Raw genomic sequence first — 24,421 nt, 5'->3', positions numbered from 1 at the left:
TCTTGCAACAACTTATCCCTTTTAGTAGCTGGTATCGGTCTCATTTTGCACATCCTTTAATTGTTCTTAAAAATCTCATCTTTAAAGCCTGTATTTTACTTCGATTTTTAGCAGTCCACATTTCTGTACCATATGCTCCTGCGTGATTGGTCATTACTTTATAAAATTTTAGCATAGCTTTTGCCATGTTTTTTAGGATTCTGTCCTTTTAATTTCAAATATTTTTTGGATTATTTTTCATTTATATCTTTCACTTTTAGATATGTTCTTATGCAACCTAAATATTCAATGACTACTTTTGATTTCATATTGATAAGAAGTTTTGTTTATATAATGATTGTTATTTTCTTTTGGAACTTTAGATTGCACTGTTTGACTTTTTGTTTGGATTATACTTATTTTATTTAATTTATAAACTGATATCTAAAGGTCATCTTCATTATCTTCAAAATAATGTAATCACCTGTATATAGCGTTAGCAGAATATTCTTTGTATGAATACTTTGTTTTGTTTTTGTTTTCCATTTTTCATATAATTTGATATCCACAAATTTATATAGTTTCTGTTAATATGCCAAATAAATTTAAGGGGGAGTGTGTGATGTTTGCCTTTACTAAAGGCCACTCGTGTCATCTTCAAAATCCTGAATCAATAATGCATTCAAGTTAGTTCCCAAAGAAGAGAATGAATCAGTACAGCTTAGTTTTTCATTTATATGGAAGAATGATGATAACACATTCAGTTTATCATCAGTTTTGATTAAGATTAAAGAAGAATTGCCATTGCGTAGCAGAAAGAAGGTGCTGATATTATTACCATTCACAACGTATTTGAGGAAACTAGGGTTTTGATCCTTGAACTGATTGAAAATAAAAAAAAGGAAACGTGCTGATAAGTATATTCGATATGCTATATTGTACTCGAGTGTTCCAGATTGGATTTAACTTTGAACTTGGATCAATTAAGCACGCACCAATCGCATTAAATATAACACTTACTCATTTCTTTTTTGCATTGTCTATGCAAAGATTTTTTTCTTCTATGTTGTATTTAAATACTAAAGAAATTATTTACGATATTCACAAGAAAGCATAACAAAGTTTTGCGTGCAAAATACATTCACGTCCATGGTATATTTTATTGTATGTGTGTGTGTGTGTGTGTGTGTACGTGCGTGTAAGAGGCTGCGGATTGAGGCTGGTAGTAAAAAAAGTACGCATTTTTTTGGTTGGAAACACCTTGGTTCGAATCCCATCAATGAAATGAAGATTTCTTATCATCTGAAGATAAATTAGCCTGTTCATGGGATTTCTATTGGAAATTTTTAAGTCCTAAAAACGTGAATTTTTCTTCCTTCAAAACAGGCAAACTGGCCAGAACAACACACGATTTTCAAGCATCACACAGTTGCCATGTATATATATATATATATATATATATATATATATATATATATATATATATATATATATATATATATATATATATATATATATATATATATATATATATATATATATATATATATATATATATATATATATATATATATATATATAAATATATATATATATACCTCGATATCACGCTAACTAATGCAACATTATCTAAAACGATTCTCCAAGTATTACACGGAATTCGAACGTGGTCTTTCAATGACACAAATGCCTCCTTTATAGAAATGCATTAATTTTAGCGATTATTTGGAAAAAAAAAGTAATATATTCCCAAGCAGAATTTTCTCAAAATATGCAAGTGAGACAGAATAAATTCCTTTGCTGAAAGACACCTATTGCTCTATTATTTATTTATTGAAAACATATCATCACTATTATACTAAACGGTTACTGTAGTATATCTTTTATGTTACATATAAAATACGAGTAGGTAACTTCTTTGTAATAAAATATTATCTAAGCAGTTCATAAATGTGAACAATGCAATTAATATGCATGGTTACAAAATAAATAAATGGCAGCATAAAGATATGCTAATGTAATTGCATCAAACAATAAATGAAGAAATAATTTACTTCACCTAAAGTAGCCAAATCGAAATTATTGGCCCTCATGATTAAATAAACCTCACTGTATAACCCTGTGTAAGTGGTGTTTACATCCATAGCACTAAACCACCCGAAGGAAAACCTAAGTTCGAATCTAGTCACTGACTAGATGACTTTTTTTAAGCTTTTCTTCGACTGGTTCAAGAAATAGTCGATCTCTACCATGTACGAGGGGGTTATTTTTCCTAAACACTAAGTTTTCACTCCTATAAATACGAGAAAATTGGCCCTTGAATCCACGATATTTCAGACAATAATACATTGTTAGGATTGGGTACTCACCTCATAGCACGTGTCTTTCATTACTTAACCAGATGCTATTTAAAATTAATGATAGTTTTGAGTTCGCTATATCTGATTGGCTACTGGTGGAGTGTGACTCCCACCTCTCAGGCTCATAAAGTTAAGCAGGACAAAAACTTGCCTACTCCCTATGGGGATAAAAAGAGTCAGTGGAATAATTTTTTATTTAAAATGAGATCCTATGTAAATAGTAGAAAATAGTTGAAAAAACATGTTCTCTTTGGTATCAATATGCACTGGATTTATGTTACTTAGAAGTTTAGAAAAATCAGGATATTTCTTTCCTGGATATTAATCTCACTTCAGTGTATATCTTTGAACATATTTTATGTGTTTACACCAAAATTGCGGCTTCTTATCACATAATTTCTCTTCTTCTTCTTCTTCTTCTTCTCTCTTCCATCATCTATGTGGATGTGATGAGGCCAAATGAACTCTTTCCACTTCTGTCTGTCCCGGGAGAGTCCTAACAATTCTGTCCATCACATAACTTACTACATGCCAAAAAAGGGCTCAGGGGATCCAAAAGAGGTATCATTATTTCTTTCCAAAAATAACACTGCTAACAATAAGACTGTTTATTCAGTATTTTCCGATGGTACGAAGAATACGTCTTCAGGGATTTTTTAGTTCTCAATTTGAAAACATAATAGTGGAATGATCTTTAATACTAAACTAACATAAATGGAATCATCGTTAAGATCTTCCTATCTTGTTGGATCTTCCTATCTTGTAGGTGGTTTTCCTGCTTTTCTCTTTATTCTTGGTTGCCAGTTAAGTATTCTATATGTCTATCTGTGTTTTACTATGTTAGGTAGGTTAATCCAATCTGTATATTCTTCTATATGTGGATTAATATTTAATTTCCTTCAATTTTATTTAATAAAATTTAAGTAGCTAATTTAAATATTTAGTTTGTAGCCTGGAGGGTAGATTTAGAAAGAAATCAACTTCTTATGCATGCTATTTAAGCTTTTTTTTTTCTGTCTAATATGATCAACAGTTTGAAACAAGCATTCTTGGCGACTGATATGATGAACTGCTTGAGTACTTGAAATTTCAAAGAGTATATTAATATAATCTTAGTAGTCTTATCACTATCTTTATTACCTTGAATAGTAATTCGAAGTTTAATTAAATTCATAAAAAACCTTGCTATTCATAGTTACCGCTTTTTAACATACTAATAAATCATTAAAAATAATTCGAATTACATTGGAAAAAAATGCTAGAGAGAAACCTGTACTTACAGGGCTCTGTTCAAAATATCAGCAGAGTTTAGTGATGGGAAGGAAGAGCAAATGTTCCAACATAAAATGATAATTTCAAGTTCCATTATGTATCGGATTTCACAATTCATATCAAATTTCACTTTATGTTGAAACTTTTGCCTCAACACTTGATTTGATTAAGCCAGGGTAGGTGCTTACATCATGTGATATGCGTTATTCTATAAAAAAATGATTGCCAATAAAACTCAACTATATTTTATTGCTTTATTTGTTATTTTATGTCTAACCACATTCATTTCTACTGTCTTCTTGCCTTATTTTTTTTCCTTCAAAATCGACGGCTCTTATGTTTTAGAATAGGGAAGAAAGACGAAAGTATTTTGTGGGGGGGGGGAGTAGAAGGAATTTAGTGGTATTGGGTGTTATTTATATCGAGAGAGAGAGAGAGAGAGAGAGAGGATGAAAAGACGGAAAGGCAGAAGTCGTGTCATTCAGTGCGCCCTTTTGCGTTCTACTCTGCGTTCAATTGCTCGGATAATGAATTATGTCTATTAAGAAACGCTCAGTACCGTCGACAGGGTGTAGCATAGAGGCAGCCTGCCTCACGGCGCGGCTTAATAAGGGCGCTGTTTAGCCATATTGCGATAGGCGCCGTCGCTATGCTAACAATTCCTGTTAGAGCAGCAAGTGCGGAAAGACATTTTTCCAAGCTTAAACTGATTAAAATTATTTGCGAAACGGAAATAACCCAAGAAAGATTGGTTGATCTAGCAACTCTGTCGATAGAGGCAGACATAGCTTATAATTTAAATTTAGAAGAGCTTATAAACAGTTTTGAAAATATCTGTCCCACCTCGTATAAAAGAGGTCTACTCAATCATTACGAAGCTTAACAACAAAAAAGCCCCTGGACCAGATGAAATTAACAACCAAACAATCAAGACCCTTCCGCACAAAGCTGTCATGTATTTGGTAGCAATTATAAATGCCATACTCAGATTAAATTATTTTCCAGTCCGATGGAAACAAGCAGACATAATCTTCATTCATAAGCTGGGAAAAACACCTCAGTTACCGCAAAGTTATAGACCCATTAGTCGTCTTTCATGGTTGGGAAAAATTGCGGAAAAAATCATCCTCAATCGACTTCAAGATGTGGTGAATAAAAACAACACAATACCGAAAGAGCAGTTTGGGTTTCGAACCGGGCACAGTACTACAGAACAAGTTCACAAACTAATCAAATTCATCACTACTGGATTCAATTGACGACAACATACAGGAGCTATTTTTCTGGATGTAGCAAAAGCCTTTGATAAGGTTTGGCACAACACAAAGGCCTCATCTATAAATTATTTATGGCCAACGTTCCGCTATACCTTACCAAACTTATGGACTCCTTTCTAAAAAACCGGAAATTTCAGGTCAAATTGAGAGGACTCAAATCATCTTCGAAAAGAATTACTGCAGGTGTTCCTCAAGGCTCGCTGCTCTCTCTGCTGCTTTTTAACATCTTCGTTGCTGACGTCCCTAACACGACATCAACTACCACAGCTTGCAATGCGGACGACATGGTAATTTTGAGTAGATCTCTCAGGCCGAACTTAGCTACGCAGCACTTACAAACCGCAGCAACAAACCTAGAAAAATCGCTCAGGAAATGGAGAATAGCTGTGAATGCCGACAAAAGTACTGCCATTCTCTTCATAAGACGGTAGGCATCCCACTAGGGAGAAGTCAAACTTTTCAACACAGCTATTCCATGGAAATCCAGTACCAAATATTTAGATATTCAACTAGATAACCGCCTCAACTTTAACTCTGACATCGATTATGCCAGCAGCAAGTCAAACTCCGCAATTCAGTTATGCAACTTTACTTTCTTCTCAACGGAAGAAGCCGTGTCAACACTGAAAACAAACTACGAATCTATAAAGCAATCATTAGACCCACATTGACTTATGGATCACTGACTTGGGGTCACACCTCCCCTGGCCACATCAAAAGCTATAGGTCATCCAGAACAAATGTCTCCGTATGATATTCAATGCTCCTTGGTTTGTCAGGAACACTCTCCTCCACCAAGACGCTGACATTCCTGATATTCACATGTTTCTCCGTGATACTTCCATTACATATCTCACCAAAGCAGCTAGTCATCCCAATCAACTCATTCGAGAGTCATCTAACTACGATGAAAACGATAGGTGGAAACACAAGCGTCCGAAAACGGCTCTGCTTATCGGTACAGACGATCCCACACTGCCCTAAAATGGGTGAGCCAGGTGCCTCGATAAATTCTCATTAATTTAAGCCATTTTTTCATAGAGATGAAGGGATTAAAGTCCATTCAGCCACAAAGGTTATAAAACAGTTTTATTGTGCTATATCCCCGTAGAGCAAACATTTAATTAATATTATTATGTAATCGTTTTGCATTAATGTTTCTCTTGTAATCAAAACAAAATAGCAATTTTAGATTTTCTTATATTTTTGTCTTATAATCCATCAGGGGCGATATTTAATTGTTTGCCTCAGGGAGTGATCTAATCTGGCGCCCGCCCTGGAAACGCTAGTATGTAAACCTCACCCATGATAAGCTGCAAATCTACAGCAGATTAGTACAGTAGATAGAAAGAATTAGATAATCCGATCCTCCCCCTCTAGAGACCAATAGGAAACTTTTACAATCTACTTCCAGACTTCAATTAGCAGGGCTGCAGTCTCACCAGTCCATATAAAGACAGCCACAATCATTCATGCTTACAGCCTGTTGGTTGGAGAGTAGATACACCATGTGCTCAGATAACTAAACCTGCATTATTAACCATGTCGCTGATAGTTGCTGTACTTAGTTTTTCTAGGACGGCATATTCAGTTCTCTTAAATTTGATGCGAATACATGCCATCCCCTCCACTCCCTAAAAGAAATTAAAAGAGTAAAAACTACGAAAAACGTGAAAAACACAATTTCATCGTTTATGTCTCAGTTTGTAGAGCTCACATAAGACAGAAAGAGGAAGTCGAAAAATAAATATGAATTTAGGAAATTTGTAGAGTTCATTTCGCTGCCAGTTGAGATGGGCTTGTCATTAGAGAAAGTCAATAATATTAATAAGAGAGGTTTCTGTTATTAATATGTTTTCACGCCACGTTTTGATTAGGAAAGTGTTATTTTCAACTTGCAAAAATGACACAAAATGAAATTAAATGCTGGCCTGGAATTCCTAGTGAGCAGCGTGATTGCTTTACAACTAACACGTCCAAAATTCAAATCCCATCGTGGACATAAACGTGAATGTCTGTAGTTAGTAGGAATTTAATCACCAGATTTGAGATTAGCGCATTGCATACTGAAGAGTATCTGAAAAAAATGTTCCCTGTTTGGTCTTTAGCGATGCTGCTATTAGAGCCAGCCATTCGTTTGTGGGATTCACATTAAATACAATAAAAATATTCCTTAATAGGTAATAGGAGTTTTATTCCCTAATATGAGCCTATGTAGCTTAGTATAAGTGGCGTTTACACTCCACGACGGTTGACAGCACTAAGAAAGACTTATAAGTTCGAGTCTAGTCGCCGACTGGAGAAACATTTTCTAAGCTTTTTTTCGACTGGTTCCCGAGTTAGTCGATTTCTGGCAAAGGCAAGCGGGTTTTTCCCCGGAAACTCGAGTTTTTCTCTGCGTAACTCAAGAAAATCGGCCGTCGAACCCATACCATTTTTAGACATTAAAAATATTGTGTTAGGGTGAGTTAACATGAAAACTGGAGAAAAAGATATCCTTAACGTATTGAGTAATTAGTTTGAAAAATTGCTAAATCAAACATGCAGTGACTGCACAGTGGTAAAAAACATTCAACATTCAGTCAGGAATATATCTCCATACTTTAGGTAGAAAAAGCTATCAAAGGCCTGAAATGGAAAGGCAGCAGGAGTAGATCATTTTTGAGCAGAAATGCTCAAGTATGGAGGTATAGAAGCCTTACAGTGGCTGCACTGCATAGTTCAGAAGGCTGTACAGTGGAGGAATTCCGGATGATTGGAGTAGAGCTCTCATAGTACCCATATAGAAAAACAGAAATAAAACTGAATGTGAGAATTACAGAGGTATTTCTCTGGGAGTATTAGGCCTTGATTTCTGTTAAGGTTGACAGTAGAACGGGTGAGTGTGGCTACTTCTTTGAAAATTCTTGAATGGTAATCTTCCTCTATGTAAGGAGAACAGCTTTTGTCCCTCTCGATGACATGGTTAGTTGTAGAGAAATGAGACGATAAGCCAGAAATACAATTTCTCTACAACTAACCATGTCATCGAGTGGGACAAATGCTGTTCTCCTTACATAGAGGAAGATTACCATTCAAGAATTTTCAAAGACGCAGCCACAGTGGCCCGTTCTACTATCAACCTTAACAGAAATCAAGGCCTAATACTCCCAGAGATATGGAAAACCCTAATCAGAACCTTTAAAAAAAAAAAAAAAGAAAAAAAAAGAGGTATTTCTCTTCTGAGTGTTCCTGGTAAGATTTCAGTTCCATAACGAGGGCGTGGCCCCGCCACGGGCGTAACTAGTTTTGGGGTGCAAAACGTAAAAAATTAAAAAAAATAAATAAATAAATAGATATAAAAGTCCGCTATTTTATATTGTATTTTTAACTTTCAGCAATACGCCGCTTTAGACACGCAAATTCCAACACACACTGCAACTCATTTTGATGGGGTTAATAGTAAGTATTTAACATATTACATTTAGTAAAATTTAACTTGTTACATTTACATTTTTCACAATTTTTGGGGGGCACAAGTTAGACACTTGCCACAGGCGCTTCATACCCTCGGTACTGTAAGATTTACGCAAGTATACTTGAGAAATTGCTGATAAGGATTGTGGAAGAAAATTTTGGTGAAGAACAAGCTGGATTGAAGCCAAATAGCTATCAGGATCAGATTTTCACTTTATGACAAATATACTGCTCAAAACAATTAGAGCATATTTTGGTTTTCCTGTAAATTATAAAGTTATAAAAACAATTTACAAATGTAACACATTTATTTTAAAATATTCTTAATACACAACAGTGTAGAACACGCAATTGCTTATAAAATCATGTTAAGACTTATCGAAACGTGTTTTAGCTGTATTAGCATGTGGGGGGTATAAAAGTGTGGCTTGTTGCGCTTACTTCCACAGTGCATAATTATTACTTCAATTGTAAACTTTTGTCACCTACTATCCAATATTTTGTTAAAAAATGGCAGAGCAACATAATATCCCAGAATAAATTGCTTGGAGAGCCATTAGTCGATTAGAAGCTGGAAAACCCAACAATTTATCGCTCAAGCGTGACGTGTATCTCAAAGCATAATTTTGCGACTTTGGAATCGTTTTCTGGAGACGAGAAATGTTCGAAATCGCCTTCCTGCCATAGGTTTATAGGCTCGAAGACCAATGGTTTGCATTCTACTTACTGCAAATCACAAATGAGCCCAAAGAATTTGGGCACAGGAACACTGCAATTGGACAAATGAGGATTGGGCTCGCGTTCTTTTTAGTGACAAGTCCGGGTTCAGTCTGTAACCAGTTAACCGACGTATCTTGTTATGGCGTGAAAGTGGATGAAGAAATAATCCAGAGTTTGTTCGTGAAAGACCCCAACATCAATGTGGGAGTTTGATGGGCTAGAATAAGTATAGGTAGCCATACTGATCTCTATTTTATCATAAACAGTTCCTTAACAAAGGAACCCCAAAGGTAAAAGAAGAAAGCCCAAAGGTATCGCGATTAGATTTCGAAATCTATAGTTTGTCCATATGCTGCTGCAATTGGCCAAGAATTCATTTTCATGGATGACAATGCACGTCCACATCGTGCAAATTTGGTACAAGAGTGGTTTGAGAAAGAAGGTATTGAACGAATGGACTGGCGTGCCTGTTCACTGGATTGTAATCCAATCGAGCATGCCTGGAATGATTTAGGTAGGCGCCTTTCTGCTCGACTGGTGCCACCACGATCGCTTCAAGAGATCGAAATTGCTCTCAGAGAAGAGTGGGGGAAATGTCCCACAAGAACTGTTTGATCATCTTATCCGGTCCATGCAATCAAGATGTACCGCGGTTCTGGCTGTTAATAAAGACCATACGCCCTATTAAAAAAATTAACAAAAGCGTTTTTGGCTATTCTTGTTGTTATTCTAGTTAAAATTATTTCACGCTAAAATGTATAATTTGTTAAATTTGTAATAAATATCGATTATTTAAACAATATCTCATCAATTACACTCTATCCATAAGTAAGAAATATTTATTCATGTATAAAGTACCCAATAAGTTATAATTATTTGCAGAAATCCAAAATTATCCGAGAGAAACTACAATATCCCTTATTTGTTTTGTGCACTGTAGTTGAGAAATCATCGAAATATAACAAAGATCTTTTATTATTATTATTATTATTATTATTATTATTATTATTATTATTATTATTATTATTACGGACGACTTCTGGGAGTCCTTAGACTCATCGAGGGAGGCCCTAAACATCGTGTCCACACCACTCTCATCATATCATCATATCATCATACCTTGCCTTGAACTCATTCAGTGTCATAGCACCCACAACAGACTATGGCAGCTTATTCCACTCATTTACCACTCTAAAAGTAAAGAAGCCAGCTCTAACAGCCTTGGTAACCACACTCTTTCCCAGCTTCCATAGATGTCCCCTAGTTCTCCCACACAAGCCCTGATCTCAAAAATATCATCTGAATTAATCCTATAGAAACCCTTTAGCAATTTGAATGTCTCAATAATATCACTCCTTTTCCGCCTATTAACTAATTTCTGCAACCCAAAAATCTTCAACCTGTTCTCATAAGGTTCATTCATAGACCTGCTATCATCTTGGTCACTCGCCTCTGGATCCTCTCCAGCTCCTATCCATCAAGAAAAAACTTCGATTACCAAATATGGGCACAGTAGTCGAGATGAGGTCTTATCAGGGCTCGGTACAGAGGTACAATAACTTGCTTGCATCTGCTGGTCAAAGTATTTTTCAACAACCAAGTGAGTTGATGAGCTGATTTAGCCACTTTTGCAATGTGCCCCCTAAACTTCATCTCCCTATCAGCCAACACTCCCAAGTCCCTGGCCTCATCAATCTCATGGAGTACAGCTCCCCCAATGTGGTATACTGCTGCTAATCTTTTCATCCCAAAATGCATAACCTTACATTTTGTCACATTAAATTGACATCCATTCTCCTTAGTCCAGAATTCCAATCTATCCAAGTCTTCCTGCAAGATTTTGACATCTTCTGCATTCAGTATTGCCCTATCTAACTTTGCATCATCAGCGAACAAACGAACTGTTTCTCTTAGATCATTCCCTATGTCGTTAATGAACAAATTAAACAGCAGTGGTCCAAGAACAGAACCCTGCGGCACACCACTAGTCACAGGCTGTCTTTTGGACTCTACTGCTGAATAGACTACTGTCTGATATCTCTCCATCAACCACCCACCTATCCATTTCACCAACCCTATATCCATTCCCATATGTTGTAGTTTACGGATTAGAATTCCATGTGGTATCCTGTCAAATGCCTTAGCCAGATCCAGCATTATCACTGTAAACCCATTACTCTTATCCAGTTCAGCCGTCACTGTGTTATAAAACTTGAGCAAGTTACTGAGGCATGATCTACCCTTCACAAAGTCATGCTGTCCCCCGTACAACATCTCATTATCATCAATCCATTCTTGTATTTATCCCTTGACTACTTTCTCCAAGACCTTGACAACGACTCCTGATATGCTGATCGGTCGGTAATTTGCAACAGCAGTCTTGGATCCTCCTTTATGCAGTGGAACTATTTTCTCCTCTTTCCACACTTTCGGGACTAAACCAGACCCAAGACTCAGATTAAACAACATGGTCAAGGGCACTGATAATTCTTTAGCCTCTTCACGTAAGACCGGCATACCAACCAATCCCACAGATGTATTCACATTAAGGTTTTGTAATAGACTATTCACCTCCGCTTCATTCATCTCAATTCCCGTATAAACTAATGGTTCCTTCATTTTTTCAATGTCACCACCTGGATGATAAACTCTTGCAAAGTGCTCGCTCAGTAATTCCACTATATCAACTGATTCAGTTACCTCCCTACCATCGGAATTCCTCAAAATCATTCTGCCGTATATATTTTTTCTTTTACTTGCAGCATATCGAAAAAAACTGTTTGGGATTCTCTTTAGCTTGCATGGCTAATTTCCTTTCATAATCCGCTGTTGTTTTTCTTATCACACTCGTTACCTTTCTGGCCTGTGCTTTATACTGTTCATGGGCCTGCAGGTCACCTTTCTACTTAAATTCCCTCCACAGTTGTTTCTTTTTTTGCAGTTCAAATTTAATGGTGTTATTCACCCATTTAACCCCTACATTCTTTACTATTCGGACCCTAGGTATACAATCAGCCATAACCTCCTGTAAATTCTCCTTGACCATTTCCAATGCTCTTTCGACATCCAGCACTTGCAGTTTTACATGCCATGGGACTGATCCAAGCACTCTCCTATGCTTGTCATACTTTCCAGCACGGTAATTCCACATATACCCTGTCTTAATCGAAAATTCCACCCCTTTAGCCACCTCTCAGGTCGAGACCTTATGATCACGCTCACCAATAGGTGGCAACATGGTCATATTCATTACAGCCAAATTCTCAGATTCTATTACCAGGTCAAGCACTCTCAAATCCCTAGTATTTTCACTTACATGCTGTCTCAGATAGTTATCCCTTAATAATTGAATAAAATCCATTTCCTTCCTCACATGTGTCCTCTCCTGCTTCCAATCAATGTTACCATAGTTGAAATCCCCATAATAATTACCCTCCTTCCACTCATTTCATCAATTTGTTTATGCGTACTATCTCTGCCATCTATTCCATCACCTGGTCCATAGCAGCACCCGACTATATATTTTGTTCTGCCAGTCTCAATCTCACACCAAATAGCCTCAAATGAGCTCTTTTCACTATCCTGCAATACAACTTCAATTCTCCTTTGCTGCAGTTCATCAGCTATCATCAATAACACTCTTCCCTTCATTTTAATCTCTCTGTCCCTCCTAAACACACTATAACCTACACATTCTATCCCACTAACTATATCATCTTCCGTCAGCCATGTTTCACTAATGCCAATAACCTGTGGCCACGAAGAGCCAATCAAAGCCAAAAATTCTTCCTTCTTGTTCCTAATACTCCTGGCATTAGTATACAGTACATGAAATGCAGAGGTCCGTTTGTCCCACCCCTATCTTGATGCGTTATTCTAACTATCTCATCTCGATTTCTTGTTCTTAGTACTGGCTCGGGTACATTATATACATTCTTACACTCAACTGTCTCACTGATGTCCGCATATCCACTCCCCCCCCCACTCCTTGGTAGTTCTAATTTCCCTGGTTCTGCACATCTATTTTCAATTCATTCAGCAACACTTTTTCTAATCCATTCAAATTCAGGCCATCCATCTTGTATAAATCCTTTCGCCCACCAAACTTATTCCACATGCCAACGAATTCCACACCACACCGTCTGCATAACCTGCGCATAAAGTCATTTGCGATTATGGCCCTCCTTCTAAACTCCTATCTGTCATACTGCGAAAAAACAGACTTACCATCCTAACTCTGTCACTCTTTTCTTTCCCTACCTTTAACAATACTTTCAAGTCCTTTCTCATAAAAAATTTATCTCCTTTCAATTAATTCGTACCCGCCACAACTATCAATTCTTTCACCCTCTGTTTTTGCGCTCTAATACTCTCACTGACATCCTTAAATTTCGCACCCGGTAAGTACGATTTAGTTAAACTCCCATCTATCACTCCTCTTAATAACGAGTCACCATACAACACTCTTTGCTTCTCCCCCCCCGTTTGTAAACAACCTTCAGCGAGATCATGGAAGTGGAAGACATCGTAGAATAAAAAAAGGTATGTACCAGATTTTTCCACCTCTTTTATTCTACCTTAATTTCCTTCTATACTCACTAATAATGCCCTAAATATATATACACCTTTTGAATATTGATAGCCAATGTATCTAAATTAGGGACACTCCTAAACAATAACAGGCTATAATAGCCATAATTATAATAATAGTGTTTAAGAGGAGTAACATGGGAATTTTTCCCAGAAACTATACTTAACTCTTTCTTTCATTTCAGAAACTCTCCCAATCTTACGCTTATTTTTCCTTTCAAACACTTGTTTATTTCCGTTAGCCGAGGCACTCTGGAAAGAGTTTTGCAGGTGCTCTAACTCTCGCTGCGCACTGTGTATCACTGCGCGCAACCTAGAGATCTCACTCCCTACAAATAATTCCTCATTTTTTCATCATTTAAACCAATACACATTCATCTGTATTTAAGTTTTGTAGATCTGGAAAAGGCATACTTTTCTCTTGGAACAAGGTTCCAAGAGAAAAGCTGTTCAATACGCTACAGTTATATGGTGTCAATGGGGCATTATATCAAGCAATACTTAGTCTTTATTTGAGTTGTAAGTCAGCAGTTAGAAATGAAGGAAGTACAGGAAGATGGTTTAATGTTAAATATGGTGTGAGACAAGGATGTACATTATCCTCTCTGTTATTCATTATCTACATGGATCACTTTATGAAGGAAAGTGGTATTAAACATGATATCAAAATTGGAGATGTTAATGTCAGTCTTTGCTTTATGTGGATGATGTTATACTTCTAAATAAATCCACTACAAGTCTGCAAGATTCCATGTCTAAATTGAATAACTGTTGTAATAGATATGGTGTGAAGGTCAGCTTTAAAAAGACAAAGACAATGAAAATAGGCAGAATCATTGAAAATGTCAATGAATTGTGAATGGAAAACCTATACAACAAGTAAAACATTTCAGCTACTTAGGAACGATGTTTAGTGAAGATGGTAAATTAAATATGGAAATAGACAACATAATCAACAAAGCTGGTATGGTAGGACGTCAATTGAATAAATTCATATGGAATAAGAGAGAAATTAGTCAAAACACTAAATTAGCTATATACAAGACAGTGTTCAAACCAATTTTAAGTTATGGATCTGAAAGCTGGGTCAGAAGTAAAACACTTGACCAAAGACTAGAGACGGCAGTTATGAGAGACCTCACAAAGATTAAAGGCATGAACAGATGACATCAATGGCAGTATCATATAAAAAATGGGGATATTAGGAAAGAACTTGACATTCAGCATCCAGGAATGCGTTAGCAGAGCTAATCTCAGGTAGTACAGTCACTTAAACAGAATGGGAGAGGAAAGATTAGCAAGACAAGTTTCTCTGCCAGGTTGGCAGTAAAAAGACTCAGAGAAAGACCAAGATATACGTGGATTGATACGGTAAAAAGTGCCTTAGACGATAGAAATATGAGATCTGATAATGTTGGAGTCTTGACAGGTAACAGACTGATTTGGAGGAAAGTTGTAGATAGGAAGTTAGTAATGATGTAAATTTTTCATGTAGTATCCTGTACACCCCTTGATGGTACATGGCAGAAATTTGATGATGATGACCATGATGATTGTTTACATATTTCATGGACAATGAGCTAATTTTTTAACTAAAAAAGTGCAGACCTGTTTTTAAGAACATGATTATGAAAAGCCGTAGTGCTTTGTATTGGACTGTTTTCAGCAATAGCAAAAAATGCATAGAGCCATATCAACAGAAAAACTAGATTTCATCTTCCCTCCCCCACAAAAAGACACACTTTTCCAAATAGCATTAGCAATCAAACCTGATGAAGTGAACAACATGGTGTACATAATCAATTGTATTTGCTCCAAAATCATAGATTTGTTCCACATACTGTGATTACTATTTTCAACACTGCTAGTCAACAAGAAAGCCCGAGTAAAATACATCATTATAATAATATGTTTTTGCTGATGACAAATGCATTTTTAATTCAGTGTAAATGTTTATTAAAACTAAGATTTCTCTATTTTAACGCTACTATCTTCTGAACTTTCAGTGGTTTACGAAAACTTTAATGATTAAAATATCATCAGTCGTTTTTTGGACACAATCATTGTGAGTTCCATAGATGCTGGGCTACATTACAGAAATATTCGATTTAATGAAACTTTAATTGAATGAGTGTTTAAACATTAAAACGGGATAGAATCTTAAAAAATAGAACTGGGCTTCAAGTACAGAATGCGCACCACAAAAAAGTTCCATTTCAGATATCAAAGCAGTACTTTGTAGACATATTAAAAAATGATTAAACAAAAGTCCAAATGATCATTAAACTTATTAACGCAAAGACATCTATGGATATTTTAGACATCACTGAACCGAGAAGTTGCTGCAATTCTGCCTTTCATCTCGTTCACTATACAGCTCACCACAATTTCTTCAACTCCTTTCCTCCTCACCATTAATCAGTTGAATGGCCAAGTTCATTAGAGATTCACTTCATAACATGTTGAATCAATCACTGTGAGCCTTCATAAGTGGGTCGATATGTGGGAACATCGACTCTATGAGTTTGTGGATACACCTCGCAGGTATTTTATCCTTTTTCAGGCGAAATTAATAAATTCCTACAGTCCGATCAAATTTATAATCCAAGGCACCCTGTCATGACCATCTCGTTCCACCACTTTCCAAAGATGCTTAATAAATTGAGATCTAGTGATCGAAGGAGCCAATCCCTTAAGTTAAACCACTTTCATGTTCCTGTAACCATTTCGGAACATGTGCCCAATGACATGTCGCATTATCCTGTTGAAAATATCCATCATATGCAGAATAAATATGCAAATGAAGGGATGTACATGGTCCTTAAAGATATTTAGGTAGGTTGTACTATCCAGCCTTGTCTTAGTGGGATCAAGATTTGTGGAGTACCAGAAAATAATGCTCCAAATCGCTTCACTGCCTTGCATTGCTGTAGCCAAGCATGATGGATCTATGGCTTCATACTGTTGTCTTGGCCGCTATTCCATGTTCTTCTATTTATTTGAAACAACAGACACTAAAATTCATCACTTTGTAAGAATAAGACTTTTTTGAGTTCTTTGTGTCCAATCTTATATCCTTCTTCCACCTTAGATATCTGAGTCAAGAAAGTGTAGTATCCTGAATTGGTGTCTTCTGTTGTACCGACTCAGTACAGTATCTAGGCTATGGTGCATTCGTGTATTATGGGTACTATAGGCTAAATAACCGACCAGTTATCCCAAAGCAGTACATATATTGATTTCACCATCTTGTCAATTTTTGTGGTACCTATCATTTCAATCGGATTTTTTTTGGCTACATTCTCAATACATAGCATTGTTCTCTTTCTTATCTCTCAGTGCTGCTTTTTATCTAACACTAAAGAAATTTTTCAGTTCTCTCACTTTAAGTAAATATTTGCATACACCTCTACTGTTTGTATCCTGAGTAAATAATGTCTACACTGCTAATGCCCACGTGCCTGTGTGTCATATAGCGTTGCGGACGTGTAATTGCGTCATATCCGCGAGGCAACGTAGAGGTATGGATGTGTGTCAATTTTTCCAATACAGTGTAGTTTGTAGCTTTAAGTTCATTTATAGATCGTACAATTTAAAAAGTAAAATTGATTTACTTGTTAGAAAACCATTAACTATTTGCATATATTAATTCAATAAGTGATTTAGCTATTTCTAAAAAATTACGTTCGACAACTAACTGAACAACAAAAAGTCGGTATCTAATAGCGGTTAGCCTAGTGGTTACGCGCTTGGCAACTTGGGAAAGGAGTGTTCTAGGTGCGATTCCCGTTGGTGATGTGAGGAGTTTAAGGATCTTTGTGGGTTTGAAGACTTGTGGGTTGCAGAAATTGGTTGACAGGCGGAAAAGGGGTGATATGATTGAGACATTCAAATTACTGAAGGGTTTCTATAAGATTAATTCAGAGGATATTTTTCAGAATAGGACTGGTGGTGGAAGGACAACGGGCCATCCATGGAAACTCGGCAAGAGCGTAGTTAGCAAGGGTGTTAGAACGAGGTTTTTTACTTGGAGAGTGGTGAATGAGTGGAATAAGTTGCCAGAGTCTGTTGTGGGTGCTCTGACTGTAAATGAGTTCAAGGAGAAGTATGATAGATAGTGTGGATGTTAATAGTATTTCTTGACATGATTTTTAGGGCCTCCCTCGACGAGTCTATGGACTCCTTGGAGCTGCCCGTGATGATAATAATAATAATCTTCCTCAGCCATAGCTAAGTTAGCTGGTCTTGGGCGTGGACAGCAGGATTTTTTACTCCGTTTATTCTGGGGTTTTCCTCCCGCAAAGCAGGCAAAACCGGCCCCATGAATACACGCTTTGACAAACATGGGATACTACCGGGAATAAGGAGTAACGAACCTGTTCCGCTGGATTATCGGTAAAATGTGTAGGCCTGCGCGAAAGAGTAACATGTGATGACGATACAAGGCAAAGGGAATTTATTTGTTCAGTTTCTTTTTGGATTTGGTTGAATCATAGCGTGAGAAGCGAAAACTGAGTATATTGCAATCTGTATATATATTTTTGAAATAGGTAAAGTGGGGAGACATAACGAGAAGAGTTGAAACGGCGTTGTAAACTTACAAATGTTGTCTGTAAGCCATACAATGTGCCTACTTTTCTTGTGCAAGTTTTGCACATGCGTTTCATAAATTATAAGTGTTAGGTGTGCAACGGAAAGTAAAAAAATATATACACCATCGCACATTTGGATAATCTTTTTTACATAAGTTTCATGTCTAAATAGGCGTTTGTAAACTCTGGAGTGGCTATAATGGAAAGGTTTTAGTTTGTACTTTCATTTTAATGAGGACGAAAGAAACTCAGGGGCTCGTGTTTGAAGAACAACGTGACTGTTCATTTGTTTTCGAATTCCATCATTTCAAAAGATGTTTGTTGTGCTAATAATATTTCATTTATAATGAATAATTGCATTGTGATACGATCATGGAAGTCACTTTCATAAATGGAGAGTCGAATATATACAAACTATTGCAAAAAAAATTAATAAAAGAGACAACTAAAATATGAATTTGTTTTTAATGAAATCAAAATAATCATCATATAACCTTCTCCGTGGTTGCATTCTCTCATTTGGAGAAAAAAAAAAAAAAACAGAAATGAGACATGATCATGATATTGAGATAAAGTGCAAGATATGATGCAGTTGTTATTTCATAATAAAAATCCGGAATAAGTTGCGAAAACAACTAGTTGAAAAGAATTCTTTTCGTAGAGAATAATCATTTACAATGGTTACAGTCTGAAAAAGAAGATTTCTTCAATAGAGAATGAAAACACTATGCAATATTAAATTTTTTAAAGTTACATAACTGTAAAAAAACCTATGAACTATACATTCACTTAATAAAATCTGTTGTTTCATAAACTACAAGCCTTGCCATATCACCAAATGTTTTATTGTACGTTTTTATATTTTCCTCATCGAATTCAATTATTGGATCATTTGGGACTAAATACGACTTATGTCGACTTAAAAGATGAATTGTATAATAATTCTTCCACTCATCGCTTCGAGTAGCGTATAACATACCCACCAACATATGCACTCCAAAATCATGAGGAACTCGATGAACAAGCTCTGGCTGAATATAAAGTATTGAAGTCGTCGGCAGTTGTCCAGCATTATAATACCACCTGTCACCTCTATAGAAACGATAAGTATTATACCACAAACGAAGAAAACGAGCATTCTTGTGAGCGACTAAAATTTGGTTTCCAAGGTATTCATTAGGTGTCCACCCAATAACAAATTCGTATTTCCTGAAAGGATCTAATGATTTTACTATATACGAATCCCTGTCTAAATATATTCCTCCGTATTCCATTAAAATAAGAATACGTGCAATGTCGGATGCATCATAAACTTGGCTGAAAGGCTTTCCAAAGATATGAGTTGGTTTTTCATAATAATTCAGTTGTAGAACTGATATATTCTTTACCATGTTCCAGTATTTTCCACGGAGTTCATGTTGGTTGGTGTGAATGAATAGTTTATCTGGATTCTGATGCCTGTAAGCTGCTTTAATTGTTACCACATCGATGAAACTAATTTCAGGATTATCAAAGTGGACAAAGTGTACAATATTTGGGACTATGTTATAACTAAATCCAGTAACGTTGTCTGCATTTGAGAAATCAACAATATCTCCAGCCAAAAAATTTCGAAGGGTGGGATTTTCCATCCATAACAAATACCCCAAAATCGTGATTATAATAAGTGATAGAAGGAAAAAAGTTTTCAATGACTTCTGAAATAATCCCGTGCACCGAATCATGCTTATTGGCACTGAAGAAGACTATATACATACAAGACAATCCTTGAGTTTACATTAGGTTCTCTTTGGTGACTTGCCTACTGACGAAGCTGAAAAAGAAAAACGATATATCAGCAAAGTGAAATATTACAGTAAATGTGACAACTGTAAATCCCCATCCATAAATATAATAATAATCTGAAGTAAGTATTAGAAAATTGGTTTAGATGAGGAGAGCAATTTTATCATGGCACCTACTGTCTAGCGTAATCATGATGAAAGCAATATTATGAATAATTTGAACTGCTTTCCTCTTGAAAGTAGTTTTAATGAGAACGAAAGAAAATAATAATAATAAGGAAAATTCTATAAAAAAAATAATAACTTTAATGAAACCTCTAATACAGTTTCATTACCATTTTATTGTTAGGATACGGAACATCAGTAAATGTTCCGTATTATCCTAACAATAACATGTGAGATTAGGAACACGAGTTTTCGGCAAGTGTATGCCGTATGCTTAAGCCAACTCTACTAGAAATATTCTCCGACTGTTGCAATGAAGCAGTCGAAGACTCCGATTTCCAAGAAGAAGAAGAAGAAGAAAAAGAAGAAGAGAAAGAGAGAGAGAGAGAGAGAGAGAAAATTAGGGTGTAAAAGGTGCCGCATAACACCCTTTGAAAAATGAAAATGTGTTATGATTCATTAACTTAGGGGTGGGGAGTTGTTTTTGTTTTACTCATTTTCATTAAATGATAAATGAAACATTAAACAAAACAGACACTAAGGAAACGTAATGGGAAAAGCAGATTTATAAAGAACTAGCCAAAACACATGTGTTTCTAGGTTATTGTTTATATAAATAATTTATCTTAAATTTTTGACAAATAGTTCTGTTCAGTAAATTTTGCAATTTCCAAGTGTTACTTTTAAATTTGAAAAGAGATTATTTTTTTTCTTCTTTATCAAACGTAAACTCAAATCAGCTAATTCCTTTTGTTGCCTTTAGGGAATAGGCGAGGCCATTTTAGTCCTAACTTTTGGAGAATGAGTAGGTACTTCAATCACCACTGGTTGAGTGCTAGTCTTCAACGTGTCAAGTGACTGGCCCAAGGCTATCACTAATTTAACCAGCATCCGGTGAAGAGACGGCTTATAAGTGCCACCATCTCGTCATCCCTAAAGCTAAAACAAAATCTTATTGTTTATAATAGTGTGGATACTACGGTCGATTTTCTTAAGTTTACGGAACGAAAAATCCGCTTTCCCGGCTGCCAGAACTCGAATAACTTGGCATTCGGTCGAAAAAGGCTCAGAAAGAACGTCCTCTAGTCTTCCGGAGGCCTAGCAAAACAAGAACAAAGGGGGGAGATAAAATGTTACTCGTTGTATGCATGGCAAAAAAAAAAAAAAAATTGCCATTTTCATTTTTTTTCCATTCAGATAAAATTCTGTTATGTAACTTTTTTAAAAATTAACTACCTTCACATTATCACAAAACAGCACCTCTCACATTCACACACATTTCTTCCAAAAACGCGTTAAAAATATAAAGTTTTTTTCATACACGAATATAGTTGAGATTTAAAAAAAAAAAAAATTCAAAAACTCTAACTCAAAATAAATTTCCTTACTTTGGACACAATTTCATTTATTTATACATACTTGGTTTATTGTTCTCTTCAATTATTTGTCATGCTAATTTTTATCCAATTTAAACCGGATAAAAATTAAGAAGACAAATGAATGAAGAACAATATTATTAATGCACAAATCCCTGCTTAGTCATGCATATGTAAGATACAAGAGATAGTTAAATACCGGAGGACAGTTCTCAATAAAATTGTATACAAAATTCCTGGGATACGTGCAAATATAGCCAGTAACAGAAAGAAATAGTAGAAAATTCTGGTAGAATTATGCTCTAATTGCGACAGGGAGTGTCGGCATGTTGAAATCGCCACACAACCATATTGAGCCTCCAGAGCTCAGTCAGTAACGATGATGGTCTTCTTTAGAAGAACAGGTTCGAATCCTGTCTACAGTGTATGACGCAAGGAGCCTTTACAAGAGCTTTTCAAATCAAGGTGAGTTAATAAGTCCAATACGGAAGTTTAAATTTTCCTCTCGGATTTTTTTAATTATTTTATTTTTTTTTAATTCTCTGAAAGTAGGCAAACCGACTAGAAATACACCGAATTTACAGCAAAATACATTAGCCTTATAACATTAGTTGTTTCTGCCTTAATTGCCACAACACAGTATAGGACAGTTGATCAAGACATTAAGATATCTTGAAATTGTTTTCATGATCTACGGATCAGTGGACAGACTCCATACAAAAAAAAGCAACTCCTCATCATTACAACGCCACATCAAACTTCATCGTGGGTTTGAATCCCACTGGACAATGGATATTTGTAAATATCTTTAAAGGTGGAAGATGATTTTTACATCTAGTATGAGACCACCGCTCTGCTACTAGTAGGACTGAAGTGGCTTGGAAAAGTTCCATCTTTGTCTCTAAGAGTAGATTTTTCTGATGGATTATTAATCAACCCAACCTTTTATATAAAAGAACTTTAAAAGTAAGCAAAATGAAGTCATTAAGCGATAAAGGAAAGGAGTGCTTTATTTGTATGCGTTTTTGATACATTTTAACGAAACATTGATCAGGAGGGGTAATTTTTTTCAAATAATAATCAGTGAAAAATTACTTCGTGTGTAATAAAAATATATATTGTTGAATTAATAATGTCACATACAAATCATTAAAAGTCATCCAATAATCACTAACAAACAGGGATACTCAATTGCATAAGCATTTAGAATATAAATTACCAAAACCGAGTAAGACTGAATAAAATATAATTTATCAACCTGAAATCTGCTAATTCGTGAAGCACAAAAAAAAAAAAAAAAAAAAAAAAAACATAATACGAGGTACACGTATTATTTTTTGGTGCTTCACATATATCATAGCAACTGTTCATATACTTGCTAAATTGAAAATTAAATACATACAATGAAAAGTCCGTGATTTTTCTGTTCATATGAACGTAAAAGTTATCCTCACGGAAATTAAAATTTTTTCATTTCGCAACGAGGTGACACGATTTAATAGACAGACACTGGCATCCATAGCCATAATTGCTTTAGTTGTAATTCAAAACAGTCAATTATTCCTTCAACTGCTATTTCTACTAGACTTTCTTTATTGTCTGATGTTTAACATTTCAAAAACCGAAACCTTCTTGTTGACTACTTAAGCGAACCGTTATGCCTAAGAATAAAATCTATCCTTCCCACCCATACCTATGATTCTTTCGAATATTAAATTATATATGTAAAAAAAAAATAAAAAATAAATAAATAAAAACTGACATACCTGTAAACTTATTTCAAAAATCTCCTGATATTTCCTTCGTTCTGTACACTGCCACACACACCGTTCTTGCAATGCAACTGTAACACTGCAGAGGAATACCTATCACAAAATTTGCATTTATTTGATTAGCACATGCACCTGAAGTTGCTACGGAAACTCTCAGCCCGGTTTTGTAACAATAATCTACATTTTTCATTTATGCAACACCTATACTATTATAAGCACAGTCGTTGATGACATATGAAACGATCAACGTATACACACTAAGTGGTGTTTGTGCTAGTAATAACTTGAAAAATATATAGCGTGGAAAAGGAATTGCAACACAACTCAATAAAAGAGTTTCTATTTTACACATACATTACTGTGTTGTTTATAACAGAGAAACAAAAAGAAAAACTAAATACCATTTACGAAATAAAGTGCAGAATAAACACATAAAACAGTAAAAAAGAAGGAAGTAAATCATTCAATAAAAGTAGCGGATTTCTTGCAGCTTGAAGTGTCCAGCTGAAACAACACAAAATTATTTATTCTGTCCCGTTTTCTTAATATTTTGTTTTATAATTTTCTTAACACTTTTCTTATGAATTAAATAACCAAGCATATAAGAGTATTATTCCTTATAGAGAGATGAATATTATTTATTCATTTAAGCATTCATGTAATCTGTTATACAGTTGATTACATTCGTTTGCAAGTGACACATCAACGCCCTCTCGCAGTGTTATCACCGTCGACAATTAGAAATTAAACTATCAAATTTCGTTCAAGTAAATTTCTTTGTCATATACAATATATTCATAAACAATATATTCAAGCCGTCAGAATTACTAAACAAACTGGAATCAGATTATATAATGGCATGTCTAAACAAATGGAAGTGAAATATGAAACTTTAAAAGAAGATGAAACACGAATTCAAACTATCGAAACAAAATTCCTCAGAAAAACCAGGATATATCAGCAGGACCGTAGAACAACAGAAATTTTACCATCTCCAAATATAAAACTAATATTATTATATAACGAAATAAGGAAGTAAATAATAAATAAGTAAGCATGCAGGGACCACCAGGACCAC

The 24,421-nt window shown here is 35.4% G+C and overlaps 1 protein-coding gene across 1 annotated transcript; it reads right to left on the bottom strand.

The window, feature by feature from the left end:
• Positions 1-19,031: 19,031 nt before the first annotated feature.
• On the bottom strand, positions 19,032-23,399 carry LOC150103953 (uncharacterized). The gene is made up of 2 exons (XM_090397105.1): positions 23,338-23,399; positions 19,032-20,059 (listed from the first exon to the last, which is right to left on the bottom strand). Exon 2 carries the CDS (start codon positions 19,968-19,970, stop codon positions 19,032-19,034), a length of 939 nt encoding a protein of 312 aa, XP_090253231.1. The 5' UTR covers positions 19,971-20,059; positions 23,338-23,399.
• Between the last annotated feature and the right edge of the window lie 1,022 nt (positions 23,400-24,421).

This window comes from Typopeltis vanoorti, chromosome 8 (assembly GCF_054136105.1).
Source record: "Typopeltis vanoorti isolate ZY-2024b chromosome 8, IOZ_Tvanoo_1.0, whole genome shotgun sequence".
NCBI classification, from domain to species: domain Eukaryota; kingdom Metazoa; phylum Arthropoda; class Arachnida; order Uropygi; family Thelyphonidae; genus Typopeltis; species Typopeltis vanoorti.
Note: the sequence above shows the minus strand (reverse complement) of the source record. Positions and strands in the feature narration are given on the sequence as shown.